General features: G+C 30.4%; 1 protein-coding gene across 2 annotated transcripts in view; it reads left to right on the forward strand.

Annotated features, from left to right (window-relative positions):
- The window catches only part of LOC111703829 (transient receptor potential cation channel subfamily A member 1 homolog), a 28795-nt gene that overhangs the window by 4320 nt on the left and 1710 nt on the right, over positions 1–22765 (forward strand). The window contains exons 4-40 of one of the 2 annotated variants that reach the window (XM_023475894.1): positions 554–602; positions 1696–1731; positions 2297–2359; positions 3061–3124; positions 3403–3477; positions 3538–3648; positions 3719–3831; positions 3936–4033; positions 4748–4886; positions 4958–5038; positions 5110–5206; positions 5272–5363; positions 5798–5881; positions 7320–7425; positions 9391–9512; positions 9575–9627; positions 10758–10867; positions 11038–11138; positions 11194–11226; positions 11351–11397; positions 11928–12105; positions 12168–12227; positions 13962–14039; positions 14116–14151; positions 14864–14938; positions 16568–16634; positions 16702–16809; positions 17433–17588; positions 19237–19376; positions 19733–19778; positions 19853–19946; positions 20455–20510; positions 20770–20970; positions 21040–21175; positions 21388–21506; positions 21567–21656; positions 21976–22059. In XM_023475894.1, coding sequence (XP_023331662.1) covers positions 554–602; positions 1696–1731; positions 2297–2359; positions 3061–3124; positions 3403–3477; positions 3538–3648; positions 3719–3831; positions 3936–4033; positions 4748–4886; positions 4958–5038; positions 5110–5206; positions 5272–5363; positions 5798–5881; positions 7320–7425; positions 9391–9512; positions 9575–9627; positions 10758–10867; positions 11038–11138; positions 11194–11226; positions 11351–11397; positions 11928–12105; positions 12168–12227; positions 13962–14039; positions 14116–14151; positions 14864–14938; positions 16568–16634; positions 16702–16809; positions 17433–17588; positions 19237–19376; positions 19733–19778; positions 19853–19946; positions 20455–20510; positions 20770–20970; positions 21040–21175; positions 21388–21506; positions 21567–21656; positions 21976–22059 — 3398 coding nt within the window. The remainder of the gene's footprint in view (positions 1–553; positions 603–1695; positions 1732–2296; positions 2360–3060; positions 3125–3402; positions 3478–3537; positions 3649–3718; positions 3832–3935; positions 4034–4747; positions 4887–4957; positions 5039–5109; positions 5207–5271; positions 5364–5797; positions 5882–7319; positions 7426–9390; positions 9513–9574; positions 9628–10757; positions 10868–11037; positions 11139–11193; positions 11227–11350; positions 11398–11927; positions 12106–12167; positions 12228–13961; positions 14040–14115; positions 14152–14863; positions 14939–16567; positions 16635–16701; positions 16810–17432; positions 17589–19236; positions 19377–19732; positions 19779–19852; positions 19947–20454; positions 20511–20769; positions 20971–21039; positions 21176–21387; positions 21507–21566; positions 21657–21975; positions 22060–22765) is intronic. The other variant, XM_023475895.1, reaches the window with a different exon arrangement.

Genomic DNA, 22765 nt, shown 5'->3' on the forward strand with positions numbered 1-22765 from the left:
ACATATACAAAAATACTATACTTCTCTTTTTCTTTTTCTTTTTCTTTTTCTTCTCATAGGTTGGGGCCATACGATGTATTTTCATATCCTGACCCTGTGTAAATCATTAGCCAATATTTACATGTGACATTTTTTACCTTGACTTTCTACACTTTCATATAAAGATTTTAGCAAGGTCGGATGATATTCGTGCAAAGCCTCTCCTATATATAGTATTTCTTTACAGTGTATTGTGACCATCTCTCGTCCATCTTCTTGTGGTCATTCTTTTGTACATGCCGAGAGGATCCCTTCCCTGTTATACTCCTGACATAATGCTTGACGTAACAATTTAAAGACTCTAATAGTCCCTCACCCCCTAGATATAGCTCTTTACTTTCTAATTAAACTTTATTAAAAGAAATGTCAAAGCGGAAAATTCACTGGCTATGCTGCCACAAAGCGGTAAGAATATATTTGCTGTACTTAGGTCCTTAGCAAATTCTAGGGCAAACGGAATTCTGTCTCTTGTATGTTAGCCTATTCCCATTTTAAATCTTCAATATTAATGCAGTTAACAGCAAGGATGATGTTGGAAATACTCCCCTACATTATGCTGCCAGGTATCTACTATAAATAAATACAATAAGTGTTGATAAAGTGTTTTGTGTAATTTGTATCACGCAATATAAACTATTATTTTATACATCACCACAACATTTTTGAATCCAGAGAAAGATTAAATATAACTTATTTTGATTGTAGAGGTCGCACTTTAGTGATTCTGAATAGACTAGAGGGTGCTATCGTTTCCGTGTTGGAAACGCCTCTCAGAACTTACACCGATCAAAAAATGACTTTTCAAGAATTTTCGTCTTTTTCCAAGAATTTTTGGAGATCCCTCGAAAACTTAAAAGGGATAAACTTTGAAAAATTCAGTTTGTCCTCTATTTCTCGATTCGTTTCTTCATATTTTTGATCCGTTTCAGGTTTTAGGAAAACTTTTGAAAAGACGTGGTGTGGTGTCTTTTAGGCCTGTAAACTTTTTGTAATTTTCAGTTTCATTGACTCTAGTTGTACTTTAAATAAAACTTGTTTGATTAACTACATTAATGCTTAATAATAAAATTAAAAAGTATTTTCCTTTGATTAATTTTTGACAAAAATATTAATTAGTGTTTTTAGATTAGGAAAAAATAAACTTTTAATTTTAAGGTTTTATCAAAGACAAGTTTAAATAGTAAATAAACGGAAAACAAGAATACTCATAGAGACTGTTAATTCTAATAAAATTTTATTCATAAACAAATTGTTTCATGCTTTTATGCAATCAGTATATACATATATATTTGTATATATGTTAGCTATTGCTAGCCAAACGAAATTTTTTTCAAGAGTTTTTTAATTCCACGGACAACGCCGGGCACTTCAGCTAGTAGTTAATTATAATAAAGACTAGACTGGTCTTAATATCTCTTTACGGCTCAACAGATGCTAAAGGGGGGTTTGCAGATCATTTTCTACATGTGAAATTAATGTCTGATATTGCTGGGAGGGCGGGGGAATTAATTAAGCTAAATTAGGAGTCAAAAAGGGGCACAGGCTGCTGTTCTTTTTAAAGAAAATTAACTCCTATCTTAAATAGTAATGTTTAATACTAGGAACGATAACTAAAGACGATTGATGCTGTTTTATATAAATTTTATTAAAATTCAGGAACAGTGATTTTGAAATGGTGAAAACTCTAATAAGGTAAATTAAAAATATACAGTTTGACCAAAAATAAAGGTTTATTTAGGGTTTGGAGCTTAATGAAATAATTTGTTTAAAAAGTTATTACATTTTTTTTATTCAAAACCCAGTAAATTAATTGGGCGGACTCCCTCTGAAGGTTTAACCATTTCAACACAATGCTAGACATAAAAACAATGTTAAAACATTAAAAATTATTATATAGTTTACATATATTGAATACACATTTAGTTAGTAAATGTATTTTAAAGGGGGTAAAGACAAAAAAGTGATTTCCTCTTGAATGTCGTCTTCCTTTCAAATCATCAAACAATTAATATTTACTCGAGACATGAATAATTTTTAATGTGTTATTCCAATCAAGATACATTAATAAATATTGAAAAATGTCATAACATTGCTTCTTAAGTCTAACATATTGTGTTTAAATGGTTAAAACTTCAGGGGGAGGCCGCCCCATGCATGACAACGGCAATGATTTTTTTAAATTCCTCCCAAGCATCAATGAATATGCAGTATTTGCGTCTCTATTTTTGGGGTTACTGAAGTTCTGCAATTTTTTAAGTTTGAAAAGTGATCCCGAAACAACTGGTCAAAACAAAATGACTCCAGCACATTTTGCAGCCAGGTATATCATGCTTTAATGGCTAATTATACATAATCAGAGTTGTACACCGTACAGGAAGGAATTGCCGAGCATAAAAGTAATTAATTTAAGCAAAGAACTGCAGTTAAAGTAAAGTCTTGACTAACATTAGTAAAAACAAACATCAAAATGGTTCAATAAGTTCCGAGCCGTTAGTGTATTTCTGTAGGGAGGGGGGAGAAGGTAGAGACAATAGAATACTAAAGCTTACAGAAATTTTGTAATTCTACGTAATTCTTAATACGATTTCTATTAACATAATATTCTTATCATTTGTTTATATCAATATCTATATAGTATTAATTTTTTGATTATTATTAAACATAGTAGTTTTAGCTTGAGTTTGATGATGCTTAATTTTGAAACACTACAGTTAAAGTTTGCTGGAACTTACCACAGTCTACACATACACATTTTGTGTGTAATTTTTCCAAAGAATTCAACTCTGTGAAAGTTCTCTTGCTAAGACTATTTGCCAAGTTTACCCAGTCTATTTTGAATTGTTGGAACCCACTGATTTTATGCAAAGCTTTAGCTTACATAGAAAATTGTTTTAAGTATATTATCCTAACAACATGTAATTCAGTTACGGCACTGCATGAGTTCAACCCTATAGTTTAAAAATCAATATTTAAATATTGTTTTAATTTCTAGTAATATTTAAGATTTAAGTAAATTTTAAGGTATGGTAAAATTGATGATGAGGAAGAAACTGAAGACATGAGTGGTGTTGTTCTGAGAGGGCAGGTTGTTAAATCTGTATGTAAACTATTATAAACATACTTTTTACGTCCTGTATGTGCCTCGTCAAACTACTTTCTAAATGTGCCTCATGGTCTGCGTTTTTTTCTGTATAATGTCCTCAGTTTAAGTACATCCTCATTAGTACTTCACTAATATTGCTTCACTAAAAGTGCATGGTATAAAGGTCCGTCCTTTTAGGCAGTAAATAAGATGGTCATAAAGATTATAGAGTATCCTTATTCCTTATTTCTAGAAATAATATATAAGACTTTCATATTTAGAGCAAAGAGATGAAAGAAAATACTTGGGAAACCATCAAGTTTCTCCTCATTCATTCCAAATATAGAGATGTTAAGGTCAAATATTTCTTTAAAGACAGGAATCGATCATTTCTTTAACATTTTTTAATCCCCCAGGATAAATATGGTTTCACCATATTGCATCATGCTGTCTACAGAGGGAATCTACATCTCGTAAAGAAGCTGAAAACCTTAGATGATCTTAAAGTTGGAAACATCAAAATTGACGTAAGTTCCATTAGTAATGGGTATTCATGAACATGCTCTAATATAATTAAAACTGAGTAAATCATTTCAGAGTAAAGATGAACAAAAAAACACTTGTTTACATCTTTCAGCAGTTCATGGACATGATCATATTCTGAAGTTCCTGCTGGATAATTCTAAGCTGAATTTAAAAGCATTCAATAGGTTTAACAATAAAAATCTTTAAAATATGTTACAATAAAAAATTAAGACAAAGAAAACTTTGAAGATATATTGCAATTTCAATAAACTAATATTTTGAAATCAAGGGAACAAATGACAGCTCTACACTTTGCTTGCAAGGGTGAAACACAATGTGTTAAAGTTCTTTTAGATCATCCCTCTGCCACAGATGTTATAAATTTCGGTGAGTGAGATATTTTTTAATAAATATTTTTTTATTTCTTTAGGTTGCCTAAAATGTTTTATACTCTTTTTGATATAAAAAAATGTGGAAAAAAATGCAATGTATAGAGGACGTGGGTCAAACTCTAATGAAACGCATAAAGTAACTTCCAGGATATATATTTCTTATAACTTATTACTAGAGGGTTCAGAACATGAGTGAATATCAATATCACACGTGTAGATCCAAAGTACAATGCCCCGTATCCGTTCTATCTCATTCTTGTGGAAGTTGTTTTAGGCGGCTAGGTATCGTCTTCCACAAATGCACATTTTAATCCTATTTCAGTGGTTTTGTAAAAAAAAAACAATAAACAAATTTAACGGTGTTTGATAAGAATTATTTCCAAAGAAACAACTTAACATTGTTTGCTAAAAAATATTTCCAGAGAAACTACAAAAATACTATATACATATACATATACAAAAATACTATATACTGAACAAACACAGGCTTGGAGGTTTTGTAAGACAGACTTCCTAACTCTGCTGAATGCTGATATAATATACCAGCGTCCAGCATTTCATAGTTTTCCATTCAGAATAAGGATTTACGGTTTTTTAACATAGATATTCTGACCTTTCTGAACGTTGATAATTAAATAACAAATTTTAGTTTTCCATTTAACCGTATGTCTTTTTTCATTTAAAGCTAAATAATTAAGTTTCGGAATAGGTGACAAAGCAGAGAGAACGCCACTATTCCTTGCTGTGGCCAGTGGAAAGCTTGACATTGTTAAGTTATTGCTGGATCATGGAGCGTCACTTGCAATTACCAATAAGTTTGGAGAATCCCCACTTCACTTTTGTGCCAGGTAGATGGATCGGATTTTACAGAGGAAAGGGGAATGATATTGATAAGTTAAAATTTAAACACTGCCGTTAGATATGGACATGCAGATATTATGAAGTTACTGACTGCTGAACTAGCTAAGGACAGCAACCTTCAGTACAAAGACTTACAAAGGTAGCTTGAAGAAAGATTATTTCATATTTTACTTAAACTATACATTTGTAAAATAATGCTTAATTTAAAAGTGGGAATTTGACAGACCAAGTTGATGGTAAGAAGAAAACGAAAAAGAAATGGGAACTAGTATTGCGACAGTCTACTGTTGTAAAAAAAATTATAAAGGTAACCTATCAAAATTTTGCTGGGAAAAAAAGAAGAATATACATGGAGAACTTGTAATTGTATAGATAATTGACGAACAAGACAAAATGTTACGATCACCTTTCTACCTAGCGTCAAAACACAATCACAAAAACGTTGTAGATGTTTTAAAGCAAAGGTAATAAGAGCAACAATAAAACATAATATATAACTTTTAAGTATAATGAAAGGGTATTAATTAGTATTTAAAGAAAATTTGAGAAGTTTCTAAAGCACACAAATGAAAAAATAACTAATTAATCACCCAAATTTAAAACAAGAAATAGCTGTTGTTAGTTTCTTATTGACTGCACTTCAATTTTAAAATTTAGGCGTTACTTTGGATCCTTATTCTTAAAGTTTTTAAATAAAAATGCTGATCAATTCAATTCAAAATAAACAAAATTAGCTTACCCTTCTCACTCTTGAAGTTTCTAATACACATTTGTACCAATTTATACAAGTAAAAGAAATCACAGTAAAATTTAAGTTGTAATATGGTGCTAATGTGTATTTTAAACTTGTGTCTGGGTATTTGGAAAACCATAAAGATTAAAAATTAAACCAATGTAGCGGGGCAAATATTTCACTGGCGGATCACCACAACAAAACTCCCTTGATGATTGCCTTGCTCAGTGGTCATCAGGAGATTTCAAGGAAGGATTTTGTTACTGTTTAAAAGCCAATTAATGATTTGTGAGCAGCACAACTTATATTAGAAGTAAAAATTAACCTTTCTTCAAAAATCTTAATTTAATTTTAATTCCTTCCAAAAAAGAAAATTTGAAATTAATTCAAGTAATTTCATTTTAGGCTATTTAATGTGTAAGTGTACCTATATGTTCCTATATTAAAATATGTCTGCTTGTGGTTCATTTTAGATTAATGTGTCACAGATATTTCCAAATTTCAGAAAAAATATATTCGAGCAAGAAGAAAAAAGACTTTAATGATTGTATCTGAATTGATGTCTGCTCAATTACGTAGTTGTAGTTTTCAGTTTTTTTGCCTAAAAGTCATGCTTAATAAAATTATCGTTTTTATTTTCGACTTTTACTCTCGATAAGGGCAGGAATCTTATAAAACCAGTCTTTTAATTTGTGCCTATTTTTTATTCATGAAGATCTACCTCTTCTACTTAAGCAGAATTGGTTCCAGACTAGTTGGACAATGAAATATGATTTATAAATTTACCAAGGCATTTTTATATGTATGTAAGATTGAAATATCTCGCAAAATTTAAAACAAGAAACAAGAGCAATAATTTACTTAATTTTTTTGCATTTATGATTTCAATAAAATGATTTTTTTTGTAAAGGGCACGTATGCATTAAAGTTCGCTAAAAAACCTTGCATTTTGAAAAGACTATATTAATGACATCTTATAAAAGTTTCCAAGATCTTATTATCCTTGTTATTAGTTATTATCCTTTTTTAAAAAATATATTTTAGGATTTTTAGCTTCAAGAAGGCGTCATAAAAATCTATTAAATCTTATGTAATTTATTATTTTATTTGCTATCAGTTTTATTTTTTTTGATTAAATTATGCAAAACTTTTTCTCTGACAGAAGATGTGAGTCTTGAATCAAGCAAAATCAATTTACATAGTGTAATAAAAGTTAAATTTTAAATAATACAATTTCGAAATATGTCTAACTTCTCAGATTTAAGTGGAGTCTCCTGAAAGCCTGAATTCTTAAATAATTTTGAAAATCTGTTTAAATGTAACACGTAGCAAATATGTAATACAAAGGGTCACATTAAAAAGTTAGATTGGTAATTTTTTCAATGATATTTCTCACACAGCTCTAAAAGATGAATGATCCGAGCTATACAACTTGTACTGTATATGCATTCACTCGGTACTGTCCAGTACCGAGGGGCGTAAATAAGTATTCTGTGGGGGGGGGGGGAAATTTTTTAATTTGGCTCATTTTTTTTCCCCCCCCCCCCCCCTAGAAAAATATCATGATGTATATAAAATTAATGGTTTTTTTAGTTTGATTTCCTACCTTTCAGCTTTCACCTTGTTGTATATCTTATAGTCATTAATTTTACATTAACTACTCATTTTAATGAAACCTTCTCATTAGTATGCTACTAAAACTCTACAGCGTCAATGAATTGAAGATTATAGACAATGACGGCAGAAATATCATGCATTACGCGATTCAAGCGGAATGTTCCGACGGACTTAAGGTAAGTTCTTTGATCTATATTCTTACAACGAAACAAACAATTCACATTATTATAATACAGGGGATATTAGTTCCAAAACTAACACTTGGGCAATTTCTAACACTGGGCCAAATCTGCAAAGTTATCTTTTTCAAGAGTATTTATCTTTAAATCCATATATTTATAAAAAATGGCTAAAACTATATATTAAAACAATGAATGTCAATTTTAAACTAATAATAAGGCGTGAGAATTAGTCTTTGATGATTCTATTCTTGATTTCATTTTGAAACATATTACGGGATTTCAGCTCATGTCGCGTTTTCGGAACATATCCTTATTTTGAGACAATTACCAGAATTCATATCAATGTCAATTTTCAATCATTTACGCACTTACGTAACAAAACAAGAATTTTGATGAGGTAAAATATAAACAAAATAGATAATAAAGACAAACAGTTCCTTTGTAATTTAAAAATCATTACAGCATTAAGAAATTAAAATATTATAATAGCAATTAATTGTTCTTACAATATAGATAAAACTTTAAAATTCGGTGATGGTGATGGACTAAACCTCTTTAGAGTAAAAAAAAAGTAGATGTTAGTTCCACATTTATTGAAAATATATTTCGATCTGGGTTGATCCTCGTCAGTTCTTGAGATTGTTTCTGTCACAAAGATTAAAAACAAGATAGATATAACTAGCTAGAAATGCGGGAAACTGTTTGTTTAAAATGCTTGAAAATAATTCATCCATACTCTAATTTAACAGATAAAATGTGGAAACTTAGATTCTGGAAATGATTCAGAAGTTAATTTAGTCTTCATAAGATAATTTTTGTTTTCAGTGATTTATTTTGTAAGTCATGAAAGTTAGCTATGTTCTGAAAGGCGGATTATACTCAAAAACGGAAAAGTGGGTTTTGTCTCGAAAACGCTACAATGTTTAAAATTCAGGATATATGTTCGGAAATGGAAAACCTGACATTGTCTTGAAAACCTTCAAGAGATTTAATATAAAAAGAACTCCTATTATAACTTTGTTGTCCTCGTCCGATATCCCTAAAACCCAGTCTTTCAATTTGTGCCCATTTCTAACACTCAGTGTTAGAAATGGGCCAAGTGTTAGATTTGGAACTAATGTCCTCTGTAACATTAAAATAGTTTTTATTTGGGATTTATGTATAAAAATACGTTCAAAATGGCTTGAAAAGTTGAAGTTTGTTATCAATTTGAGGACTATTATTAATTATAATTAATTATTATTAAGAAGGGGCCAGATGTAATGAATAGCAAAAATTACTTCTCTTGTGTAGTGATTCAACTAAGTATTACTTCTCGCTTATTTAATAAAGGAACTGAGTTTTTGCCACAAACTCAAATTTCCTAGTTGCAATATCGTTTTACCTGATAGTTTAAACCATAGATATTTTAAACTTAGATATTTTGACCAACAGAATTTATTTTTCTTTGGTTCAAGTAAATAAAAATTGATTGTTTAAATTCTGAAAACTAAATACATCCTATTTCTCCTTCAAATGTTGTTTCTCCAGTTTTTTTTTGCAATAAACATACATATCTGATAATCTTATTTAGCCTTCTTTTTATCCTATAACACCCCCCCCCCCCGGCCACCCATGAGTTTCCACAAAAAATTTCAGCCCAATCGGTCCAGCCGTTTGTTTGGCTATACGCAACATATATACGAAATGTTGTTTATTGTATAAAAGATATACATACTAACTGAAGGGCATAGCGTTGCTCGTGGGAAAAAAAATTGAATTTTTTAGCCTATTACATCCCTGGCCACCCATAAGTGTGCACAAAAAAAATCAGCCCAATCGGTCCAGCCGTTTGGTCGGCTATACGCAACATATATATATACGAATGTCTTGTTTTATTATTTAGATAGATTACTAAAGGATTCTATTTTCTATTCCTAAACTGGTAGAGAGTTTTAAAAAATACACATATATTTAAAGGAAGTAATCAAAATACTTCAAAGAAGAAGACTTTTGCGAAGAATGTTGTTGGATCGCGACTTTAAAGGAAACTGCCCTCTTCATTTAGCAGCACAAACAGGATCTCTTGGACAAGATTTTAGGTAATATATGAGTAAATGGGACTATTAAAGATTAAAAGCTCTAATAAAGTTGATACTTATAGGGAGCTGCTAAAGAACTACTCTACAATAAATTACAACATGAAAAATGATGCAGGTTTTATATATCCAAGAATAGGCAATATACATAGTGTCATCAATAGTGTTAGGCTCAGTTACATTTATCTAGTTTTATCTAGGGTTACACATTATATAATTACATTTGCTATAAGGTTATTTCCCATAAGGTTACATTCCCTATAAAGTTACACTTTTTTGCATAAAATTGTTCCTATATAGTATACAGTTACAGTTTTTTAAAAGTTTTTTTTATTTAAGGTTAAGAACTTTTTGAAGGCACCACAACAACTTGTGAAGGTTCCATAGATAAATAAATAAACATAGATAGCTTATGTACGCAAAATCACCAAGAATTGTAGTGTGCGAACTCATATTTCTAGGGGTCAAGGTGTACTTCAATGATAAGCGGGGTGGTTTGGTGTTTTAATGGATTTCATAATAGAGTGTAAAATAATGCCGGGAATGGAACTATTTGAACAACAATATTTCACTGAGCAATATATCATATTGACGAGAACTGAAGAAGGACATGAGAAGGACTAAACTAACTTAAATTTCTCTCTACAGAACTCATGTACACCACAAGTACTCAATGACATAAGAACAGCCAATGTTCACAACCGACCTAGTTAATCTATATAATAGGAATATCTTTTAGACATCTCTGTACATTTATATCTTTCAAGATGAAAAATGTCGTCTTATGCGCAATCTATCTTTATCTATGGAAGGTTCCAATATTTCAAAACTTATTCTGTAAAAGTTTTCCTTTGTAAAACTAAGCATAACTTTTATCTTAATTAAGAATTGAAGAACAAAGCACCCATAAAACGATAATTATAAAGCCATAACCCTATCTTGGAGTCATGTGATCGGTTAAGTTGCATATATAAGGAGAAAATTGTTAAAAACGACTTATGCTGAAAAACGTAGCGCCCATAAAAATTAAGAAATTTTCAATATATCACTTGGATCGTAAAAAAATCAATTTAATTTCAAAAAAATTATTCAGATATTAGAACCTATAGTAATCGATTATTTTTCGACGCATTCACATAAAGTTAATATTTCATATTATTTTTTTTTTCGTTTGTATATAATGCATTTAAAACTGCTCTGCTCAAATTAAAGTTAAAATCAAAATTTAAGTCCCTTCAAATCTTCTAGGTTACACACCTCTTCATCTTGCTGTAATTCATGGACATCAATTTGTTGTTAAATGCTTTCTCGATAAAGAACTTAACTCTAGTAGTGATCTTCGTCTCCTTCAGGAAAAAGTAATCATTTAAAGATCTACACTATTATATCTATTAAATATTTCTCAATTATGCCGCTTTCTGAACAGTTTATCTTAAAAAAACAGCTCTTTTTTCTACAATTTAAAAAAATTAACAAAGATAATCAACTTTTCAGCAATAATATTTAATATTTCATAAATTTATTAAAGGACGTGGATTCCAATACTTTACTACATCTAGCGACCAAGACGGGAACTAATCTGAAACCGGGTATTGTAGAACTTCTGCTTAAGCGTGGTCTAAGCATACGGTAATTTAATTCGTTGTAAGAATAAAGATTTATGATTTATGATATACTATTATAGAGACAAGAATAGTTTCGGTTGGACACCCCTCAGGAATATTAGAATATGATTATTGACCAAATGACCATTAACCTTTTTTTGTGAAAAGATACATGTAAAACTAAGAGGTAATATAATCACATTTTAAATAAATGTTCATATGATATCTTGTGTGCAGTTGTGCAGCCAGCTCTGGAAATATTGAATGTCTAAAGCTAGTGCTCGGTAAACATGTTTTTCTTTGCTTAACAAAAAATTTAAATAAAATGTTTTTAATGAAAGTTCATGAAAATGGCAGGGTGAATCATAAAACTAAGTCGATCTTATTTTTCTCCATTTCAGTCAATTGTAAATGTTAATAATCTGCAACGGATTTCCAAAACAGCCTAGTAAAAAATTCTGAAAAACGAAGACGACTTGTAAATTCAAAATATAACTTTAATTATTTTAATGAACATAAGGCGAAGTAATTTTTTAAAGTAAAATGACCCACTTCCCTTAAAAAGTGATTTATTAGGTCACAATTAAAACTATTTTCTGTGTAACAGCATCAATTACACTTAATTATTGATTTAATGTCGTCTTCCTATTCCACAGTTTTCTGATTCTCGCTGTACATTAAGTTGTATTAAATTAAGGAGCACATACAACACACGAAACTCAACTCTCAGAAACCTAAAACAGTGCCACCTTTCAGCCACATTATGAAAATAATAATTGGAAATCAACTTATCATGTTATTGCGATTATCGTAGGTTACTGCAAGAACTATGTGGATACTGAGGACAATAATAAGACAACCCCTTTACACCTGGCAGCAAAAAATGGGTTTTGCGAGGTGTACAACACACTGGTGCAACACGGTGCTGACATTGCCCTCAAAGATTACAAGGACAGAAATGTTCTAGAACTTGCTATAGAAAAAAATCAAAAGTAATAAAAAAAAATTAGAAACGTTAAAAAATGAAAATTTACATTTTTTCGTTATTTTACAGAGAGATGGTGCTAAATATTCTGCAAAGTAAGGAATGGAAGTATGTAATGCGAAGCTGCAGGGAAGATTTAATTTCATGAAAACTGACGTATAGATTTGGTTAAATTCCTAATATTTCAGAAGGGGAATAATAACACAAAAGGATGAAAAATTAGAGACCTTTAAAAAAAAATGAAGCAGCAAGCAACAAGCCTTAAGTCTCACCCAGGAACGACATTTAGATTTACAGATCAGAATTTTCAAGGCAGAGAAAATACCCTTGTTTTACGAGTGTTTCTGCATATTTTGTCCAGAAAGTTTAATTTTCAAAGATACTTTTTTTGCTGACAGTTTTGTTTTAAGTTCTTTTTGTGGCATTACTGTTTGAATGCTTGATTATCCCATTAGCAAAAAAAATGCTTCTTGACCATAGTTCTCTAATTTTGCAAGTTAAAAGGGGTCGGGTGCAATTCGACACTTTGTAAGCTGAAATTTGCATGTAGCCTCTAATTTTGGTCATCCACATAGATCACGAAGATAATTTGAGATCCGTGGTCATTCACCCCTTTATGACCTCAGATGATCCTGGTGGTCGTGACCTCCTGATATTAATGACCTCAGGAGGTCAAATATGAAATCATTGAAAATAAGTCATGTTAGGTATCAAATCATAGATTTTTTGATGTTCCGATTCCATTCAGAGACCCCTTTTTGACCTCAGATGATCCTGGGGGTCGTGACCTCTATATATCAATGTGACCTCTGGAGGTCAAAATATGAAATCAATAAAAATAAGACATGTGAGGTATCAAATGTTATTAATGTTATTAATTCTTCTATGTTAATAATATAGAATCAACAAGGACTTCATGCTTCAGAGAGAAGTTTTAAAACTGATTTGTTGTTTCCTTTAAATGGTTAAAAGAATTGAATAGTAAAGATGTTTTTGCAAACCCTTTCAATTTTAGTTTTTTAAGAAAATTGAGAGGAAATCTGCTAGTTCTGCATATTCCAGACATGAGAAAGAAAATACTATGTAGTATATTGGCTTTATTGTTTTCATCGTAAGACCTCTGGAGGTCATTAATATTTGGATCATCTGAGGTCAAAAAGGGGTCTCAGAATGGAATAGGAACACCAAAAAACCTATGATTTGTTACCTTACATGAAATTTTTTCATTGATTTCATTTTTTGACCTCCAGAGGTTATTAATATCTCGAGGTCACGACCTCCAGGATCGTCTGAGATCAAAAAAAGGTCTCAGAATGGAATTAGAGCACCAAAAAAACCTATGATTTGATACTTCACATGACCAATTTACATTGATTTAATATTTTGACCATTTTAGAGGTCGTTATTAAAGGGAGGTAAATCTGGCATGGAGGTCGGATATATGTGTCAATATCAGCACATGATTTATGGAGTAGCAAAAAATATGAAAACATGTCTGAGTAACTTAAAATAAGTAAATTAGAGGGGAAAAAGTGATATTTTCCCATATTTTTTTTCATGGAGGTCAAAATAGAGGTCATTGACCTCCGATCTCAAATTTTCTTCGTGCTCTATGGAGAGGCTGTATGCAAAAGTTTAGCCTTCTATATCAATTTTAAGGACCAAACGCAGCCTGTAGAAAAGTGTCAATTGCCGTGTATGTGGAGCTAATTTATCTCCCCTTTTCAAGAAATACAACAAACATTCTCTTTTCTTGCTTTATCAAATAAATGAACATATTAACTAACTAATGTTTACAGGTTTCGTAAGATAATTTCTGTCTGTAAAATAATTAAATCCAAGCAAACATATATGTGTATACAGAATAGTTGAGTATAAGATTGCTGAAGGCTTCCGTTATTCTAAGGATATTCTAGACACGCCTATGAGACTTCTTATTAGGTATCAGAAAAAGTTTATGATGTTCGAAAAATTCTTCTATCGACGCAGCATTTTTGAATTAACTTATCTATTTTAGAAAGTATCCAGACCTAGCTGAAGTTGCTCTTGATAGGTTTGAATTAAAGACAAAGAAAATATTACTTCAATTGAATAAGCTAATTGAATAACCTTGCGTAACGTAACAAATTAAAAATATTGCACCGGGGAAAGGATTTATAAAAAATCTCAATGAAAACGGACATTTTTTTCCTTTTATGTAATCCTATTTATGGTAAATTTACTGTTTGTTTTTATTTTCATCATTAATTTTACAAGTCTATTAGGCACTTTTTTTTTAATAAAAATGCTTAATTCTACCTTGCAACAGTTCTAAAATTTTCTTAAATACATTTTAAAATAAGGATTTAATTTTTTTTATAATTTTCAAACTCATTCAGATTTTTTCTATTTTTTACGTAAATGAAATCACTGAGGTAATTCAAAAAAAAAACGTCGTCAAAATAAATCAAGATGGGTATTAAATGGACAATATTAAGCGGTTCAAGACGCATCTTTTCATAAACTTTTTAGACAAATGGGAATTTTTTTTAATAACTGAATGAGTGCAAAAAGGATTTTACATTTTTGATGAATTAGAGTTTAGTTAGAGTTTAGACGAGATTTCAAGACTAAGTTTTTAAATCCCAGCCTCTGATGAAATAAAAAAAAAATCATAATACCTAATAATTTTAGATTTTTTATTCGTTTTATGAATGAGTTGTAGGTGTATACGTAATTGTACACTGAAAATTTATATATTACACATGAAAAATGATATATTTAAGATGCTACCAGGTCAAGCAAGAAGATGAAGTTTTACAAATGAACTTCGAGTTTATTGAAGATACTTACAACTACAGGTAATAAGACGAAAATTTTAAATTCTTAATTTAGTTTAAGGAGATTATGCCTCACGCTTAAAGAGGTTAAATAAAGCAAAAAAAGACAAAAATTTATCAGTGTGATAATTTAAGATATTAAAAAAGAATTTTATTTTAAATGAAATAATTTCACTGATTCAATTCCTTTTTAAAAAAAATGTTCTATTAATTATTTACTTTTTTATCCCCAAAACAACAACGACGACAAATTAACTAAATTAACTTCTACTGTTATCGTTAGCTAAAAAATACTTAACATCTACTCACTTTAAAAAAGCCTATCTTGTATTTAGCAAGGACCTGATTACTCGCAACAAACTGAGTTTTTCTATCCCTATATCTTAACAACCTGATGGTGTAAACTTTTCATATTTTCAAACTTTGAACTTTTCACACACAGGTTGCAAATATTAATATATTACAGTTTAACGCGATTAATCAGAGTTTGTATTGTGAATCTTGATCTCCACCTTGTGCAGACTGCAGACCTGTGTACTAATTTAATTCCTTTTGAATTTTCCATTGTAATCGTAACCTTCAGGGATAACTAAAATAAAGGGATCAAGCACTTATCTCTCAAATTTAAAAGTCGTCTCAGTGGATATCGAGATCAAGCTTTGCAGATTGCGCCATTATACACACAAGTTTTGACTTCTGATCTATTACATTTTTCAACGCTTCAAACCAAAAAGGAATTTTTTGGTTTAACACAAAAAATACCTTTTCAAATGTTGAGTAGTACGTGAAGTTGAAATTGCTTTAATAAATACTAAATGTGCAAATCTTTCAACTAATTTAATCCTTTTTTTTAAGGAATTATATATATATAGCCCCCCTCCGGACAGGCATTATTTTCTGTTCCCTCTTACTTACATAGATCGATAAGCGTGATAATATACACATGATTTTGCTATATTATATTATATTATATTACATTATATTATAATTGTTTCTTTGTGATTCTATCTATTTTTCTCTCTTTTTATGAACATTCCCTATTTTTAGAAGAAGAAAATGAAGAAATTCTGTTTTGAGAAACTGAAAAGTTTTGATAGCTTTTAATTGTGTTACACTCTATACTTATTGTCCTGCTTGATTGGATTTTAGAGTCTCAATACAATTCTACATCTTGTTTATTTAATGTACTTGTAGTACCAATAGTTAACATGTACATATATATATTGTACTGCTTGATTAGATTTTAGAGTCTCAATACAATTCTACATCTTGTTTATTTAATGTACTTGTAGTACCAATAGTTAACATGTACATATATATATTGTACTGCTTGATTGGATTTTAGAGTCTCAATACAATTCTACATCTTGTTTATTTTATGTACTTGTAGTACCAATAGTTAACATATACATATATATTGCATACAATAAGAGAATAATTATCCACCTGTATTATTAATAGAGAAGAGCGGCAAAAAGTCACGTTAAAGGGAGTGTTCGCAAAAATGAAAGGGGGTATAGGCTTAATGCGATAAAAAGGCGCTTTTGATCGCCACTAATCTTACTTCTATCTGTTGTGTCTATAAGGAGAAAATTGTTAAAGACGTCTCATACCGAATAACATCAATCTCTCCTAAGATTTGTTTTAAAGAGATAGAACTAATTCGGGACCTATTTGGCATACAAAGAAAAGACCTACATATGAACACTTTTCAAAGGTATGTATAAAATAATTAGTCAAAAAACGTTTAAACTCTTAAATTTCAGATGAGCTTTTTTATTTAGGTAAACAACAATAATGCTGATGATGGGTTTGATAAACCATACTCAACAGATCACAGTGCAGTCATGTGGAACCATCCACTAATGGTCATGTCAAGAGAGAATAAAAGGGTAATGGAATTTATGGAGCATATCATACAGTGATATTTAGAATAATCAGAAAAAATAAAAATTATCAAGATTGATCTTAGAATTAGTTTTATCATTCATTATTGGAAACCTGTTTTTAACAATATTAGTTGCGGAAAAAAATAATCACAAAATTGCCCTAATCTTGCCATTTATAAATTGTAGTCTGGCATTTTTTCTCTCTCAAAAATACCAAAAATATTAAGAATTTTGTTTAAATTTAAATTAATTAAATAAAACCATAAAAATGGCTCATTCGGAATGAAATCACTATTATCTTCAGTAATTATGAAAGCACAAAAATTGCAGACTACATTTTGGAAATATAAGAAATATTGCTAAAATCCTAGGTTACCTACGTTAAATGCTGCAATTTATTTCTAAGGTCAAAGACGACTTTGAATTCATCAACCAATTTACATTATTCCGGGTTATTTAGAATATCACTGTACTTAAAACGTGACATTTTAGTGTAAAAAATTGCGCCTTAAGCAAGTTTTTAAGCACAAATTAGAAACATGTGTAAAATGTTGTTGGTGTAGTTTAAAAAATGGAAAATTTAATTAATATTTTTTTATGTATTTAAATTTAATTTAATAATTTAGGACTTGCTAAGGCATCCTTTATGTTTGTCTCTGATCAGATACAAGTGGTTTAAAGTGGGAAGGAAGCTTTACTACTTCAACCTTCTATTCTATATATCATTTCTCGCAACTTTAACAGCCTACACGCTAACCATTCCAAACCCTGCAGAATATCCAGTAAGCATCTTCCTTTTAGAAAAGTATCACTGCAAGACGGAGAAATTACTAGAACAAATATGAATCTGAACTAGGTTTTCAGGGCGCTTCGCGCCCTTCGCGCCCATCTTCTGTTTTAATTGTAAAATTTTTCTCTTTGTGGACATTGCAAAACAAAAACAAAAAACTTCGCGGATTTTATGAAAAAAAAATGTTGGGGATTTTCAAAATTTTATGGAAGTCGATTTTTGTTGGAGGCTATTTTTTTACTTTGATCATTCATAAACTTCCCTTGGGTCATGTGAGGTCCCACAAAAAATTTAGGCCGGATCGGTTCAACCGTTTTGACGTTTATTGGATACAAACAAACAAACAGACAAGCAAAGTATTTAAATAGATGCCCAGAGGTCAATACTTTTTTCCCTTTACTGGATCAAGAAGTTATCTATATCTTTTGCACCCATACAAATTAAATTACTTCCTTCTAGATATCCAGTGGTTGTGTGAAATGACGTTATTCTACATCAGTGCTTGATCTTGATATCTAGTATGACAACTTTTGAATATGAGAGTTAAAAGTGCTTAACACTGTAGATTTCCATCGCCACGGATATCCAAAAGAAATTAAATTAATACGTAGGTTTTCTGAAGATAGATTCACAACACAAAAGTTTTGACCTCTGTAGGATGGGCGGCTTTTTGGTAATGACAATTTGGTAAAGACAATTTGGTAATGACAATTTGGTAATGACAATTTGGTAATGACAATTTGGTAATGACAATTTGGTAATGACAATTTGGTAATGACAATTTGGTAATGACAATTTGGTAATGACAATTTGGTAATGACAATTTGGTAATGACAATTTGGTAATGACAATTTGGTAATGACAATTTGGTAATGACAATTTGGTAATGACAATTTGGTAATGACAATTTGGTAATGACAATTTGGTAATGAAAATTTGGTAAGGCGACAATATGGTAACGACAATTTCGTAATGACAATTTTGTAAGTTCACAAAAATGACAATTTGGTAAGGTGAAATTTTTTATAAAAAAAGTGTAGATATTTGCAATTAAAAATTAATTACATAATTTGGTAATCGACGTTTTGTTTTTTAAATCTATTTAATCTAAACCTAATTCAATTACACCTTGTAAACATAAGTATGAGAATATTATATTTTTTTATCAATTATTCTTACATTCCCATGTACAGTCTATTGTGTTTTGTTTGATCAGTGATAAAGATTTTTTTAAATACACATTTAATGTACTAGAGGTTAACAAAAGTTCCTTAGACTTTAAAGGAACTTAGAACTAACTAATCCCTATATCTTTACAACCTGATATTGTAGACCTTATATTCAGTCACCAAATAGTCACTTTTATGTAGTTATATACCTGGTTGTCAATTTTACGTACTTACCAAATTGTCGTTACAAAATTGTCACCTTACCAAGTTGGCATTACCAAATTGTCATTACCAATTTGTCCTTACCAAATTGACGTTACCAAAAAATACACCCGTCCTCTGTAGGGATAACTTATTTAAGGAGTCATGCACTTCGGCCGCGTTATGTATGAGTTATTAACCTAAGATTTATGTTGTATAAATTATGCGTCATTATCTATAAACACTATTAAGAAATAGTTAATTTCTCAGGAATTCTATGATTGTTCGGAGTACTTTCTAAGAGCAAACAGGACCCAGTTGATTTCTAACAGAACTTTGGAAGAAGAGGAGCGAAGAGATGATATAAATAATGTATCATGGCTCTTATTGGTGGTGTTTTTTACCTTTAGGAACATTAATCGAGAATTGTCTACTACGTTTATATTTTTTTTCTAATTGCATATTCATTGTAAATGTAAAAGAACTCGAAGTCCTTGTCACAAGCTCAAATGTGCTAATCCCGATATATTTGCAACCTGGTAGTGTAAACCTTTAATATTTCGAACTTTCGATTATTTGATCTAACTGAATTTAAAGTAATTTGAAATATCAAAGGTCTCTGACATCGTGTTACAAAGATATATTCGTGACAAAAACATGGTTTTCATTACAATTTTCAGTGCATACATAATTTCTAATCATTATCATCACCTTCGTTTTTAAAACTTATTTTTTTCTCCTAAACTTATCGAGTTCATGTGTTCAGAGCCCTTCAGTTCTTCTTTTTACAAGAATATAAAGACTTCTTTAAGGTCACAACTTCAGAAAACTCATAAAAAAATTTTAAAATATTCGAGACGTTGAATTTACTTTACACATGTTTTAGTTTGTGAATGGCCTGAGAGTTCATGAATTAAGAATTCCATATGCAGCATGTCTTGATTTCTTTATTTTTACTGTAACCATCTACACACTTATAGGTAATTCAGAAAAACTCCTTAATTATAAATTGCGGGAAAGACAATCTCCAGAAACTTCAAAGTGATTAAAAGTTAAAAATTTCTTTTTTTAGGCTGGGTAAGGCCGGTGTTTGTATTTTTAGGAGTTTGTAATTTAAGGATTTTGACATGGCTCCAACTAAAGAAAACTTGTTAGGAGATTTGGGGACCGGGGGGGGGGGGGGATAAAGGAATACAATATAGGCTAAATCAATAACTGATATTTGTTATAAAATTGTGTACTTTGTAATTATAGATTTTTCCAAAATTAGCAAAATTTCCAGTGTGGATATCTTAAACTTTTTTCAGGCACAAACTTTAAAATATCGTTTATTTTTAAGAATAAATATCTAAAAACTTAAACTAATTCGATCCAGAAGTGACAGGTCTGATTTTGAACTTTTCCTTACTGAAGTTATTTGTAATAAGCACTTTGTTTATTAAATTGTGTTAAAATGGTTTATTAAAAGTAATAACATGATTTTTGAAGAAGATCGTTATGAGTACAAATGGATTGAACTTCATCCTAACGTGGATCTTAGACAGGTTATAATAAGAAAAAACAGTTGAGATGATTTAAAAAATTTTGTTTAATGCATAGAGTAGGGTACAGGTCGGTGGACGAAAAAATCTAAAAACGCCCATATTTTTTTTATAATACGATCCATCTAAAATTTACATATTTGAAAAGCCCTTGAAAAATGGATGTAAAAATATGTGTCACATCATCACATGCTAATATTAACCAGCACCATTTACGTTCCTTTATTCTTAATCCCTGATTTAAGCTTGAAATACGTTTTAGTGCAAGGTGTATGCAATGAACTCCGTGCTCATCACGATTGCTTGGCTTAATTTGTTGACTTACATGCGACAGCTTCCAGTAATCGGAAGCTACATAATCATCTTCCATGATGTTCTCAGAACTTTTATGTCCTTTATACTGGTCTTTCTCATATTCGTAATAGCCTTTGCTCTTGGCTTTCATATGCTGTTTGAATATCAGGTAGAACTTAATAATATATAATAAATAAATATCAAATAACATGCATGGTTGAAAGTACTGATAATTTAGGAACCGTTCCATAATGTTTCTGATGCACTCATAAAAACGGTGGTAATGATGTCCGGAGAGTTTGATTATGAAAATATCTTTCTTCGGAAGAATGACGGAAATGGACCAGTTCCTTTTCCGGAAATATCCTACGCAGGTGTGGCTTATTATAACCAATATTGTTTAAAAAGCTACAAAAAAAAAATTTAAAAATATTATTTTTTTATTATTAATACCATGCCAGGATTTAAGGTGGGTTAAGACAATTCCTGGGTCGAGTGGGTCTTGGGAATAAGCACTCGTCCCAGAACAATTTGCCCCATAGATAGTATCAATGTATATGTATTCGATCTAATTGATTTTATTTAGTGTTTGTGGTGTTTTTTGTTTTGTTGTCTATAATCACACTAAACCTACTAATTGGCCTAACAGTGGACGATATAAAAACCTTTCTGGATGATGCAGATTTAGAGAAGATTAAAATGAAGGTAGAAAAGAATAGTGAAATAAGTCTGGTGGCTAAGCAAATTTATTTTAAACTTTTTTAGTTGGAGTATGTGCTAGAGATAGAGAAAAGTTGGGGGTTGTCTTGGTTGACATTATTTAAGATTCGCCAACAATATCTGACGAGATCTAAGGTATAATTTGTTTAAGTTTTTTTTATTTACTGAGAGGTATGGATAAACCCTAGACTCTTCTCATATTATCTCCCTCCTAGCTTGACACACCACAACATTTTAAACCAGTGGTAGGAAACCGGATCCGTTGGTTCCGCAACATTTTGGCTTCCTGGATCCGGATCCCGGCCCAGGGGCAAATACCAACCAAAACCTGTTATAAAAATCTTTTTGCTCTCAAATTACAAATCTCAATTGTTAACTTTTTTTGGCCTTTTAAGACTTGACAATTTACTTCTTGACTTATTAGTTAATGTTTACCAATATTTATCTTGTTTAGTCTTTCTTTAACATGGATGATGTTGTTTCCAAAAATCGGATATGGGAGAGAGTTATTTCACAGGATATAAAAACTATAAAAAAGGTCAAGTAAATATTATTTATAATTTAGTAATCCTATACATTTATTAGACCGATTAAGGTGTATTTATTAGACCGATTAAGGTGTATTTATTAGACCTATTAAAGTGTATTTATTAGACCGATTAAGGTGTATTTATTAGACCGATTAAGGTGTATTTATTAGACCGATTAAGGTGTATTTATTAGACCGATTAAGGTGTATTTATTAGACTGATTGCGTATAAAAGCTGTTACCTAGTCTTTACATTTGGGTCTTTCCATGGAGAAGGAATGCCCATTTGACGAACAAAAAAAAGATTCTTCCAAAACAATTTTAGGTTTTCAGGTCATTGACAACCACCAAATTTTTATTTTTATTTTTTTTAAATGTTGGTCGATAAAAAGAGTAATTTTGTAATACTAAAAATTCTTTAAAACAAATTTTATTTTAGACCTGCATCAAAATCTTTGATGGATTTTGAAATCTCATCAAAGCGATAAATTTGCAAAAGAAAATTTTAAAATGTGGCAAAAATAAACTCAACATACATGTTGGACCCCAAACCTCAAATATTTATTTTTGAAGAAAAAAATTAAAACCCTTTTGACAAGATAGAAATGTTATTTCCATGAAATTGGGGTCTTAAGGGGGTCAAAATTCAAAAAACCGATTCTTATTTAAAAATTGGTGTTGATGATAAACAAAACCTCATAGAGTTGATAAAGTA

The sequence above is a fragment of the Eurytemora carolleeae genome, unplaced genomic scaffold (genome assembly GCF_000591075.1).
Source record: "Eurytemora carolleeae unplaced genomic scaffold, Eaff_2.0 scaffold574, whole genome shotgun sequence".
Lineage (NCBI taxonomy): Eukaryota > Metazoa > Arthropoda > Copepoda > Calanoida > Temoridae > Eurytemora > Eurytemora carolleeae.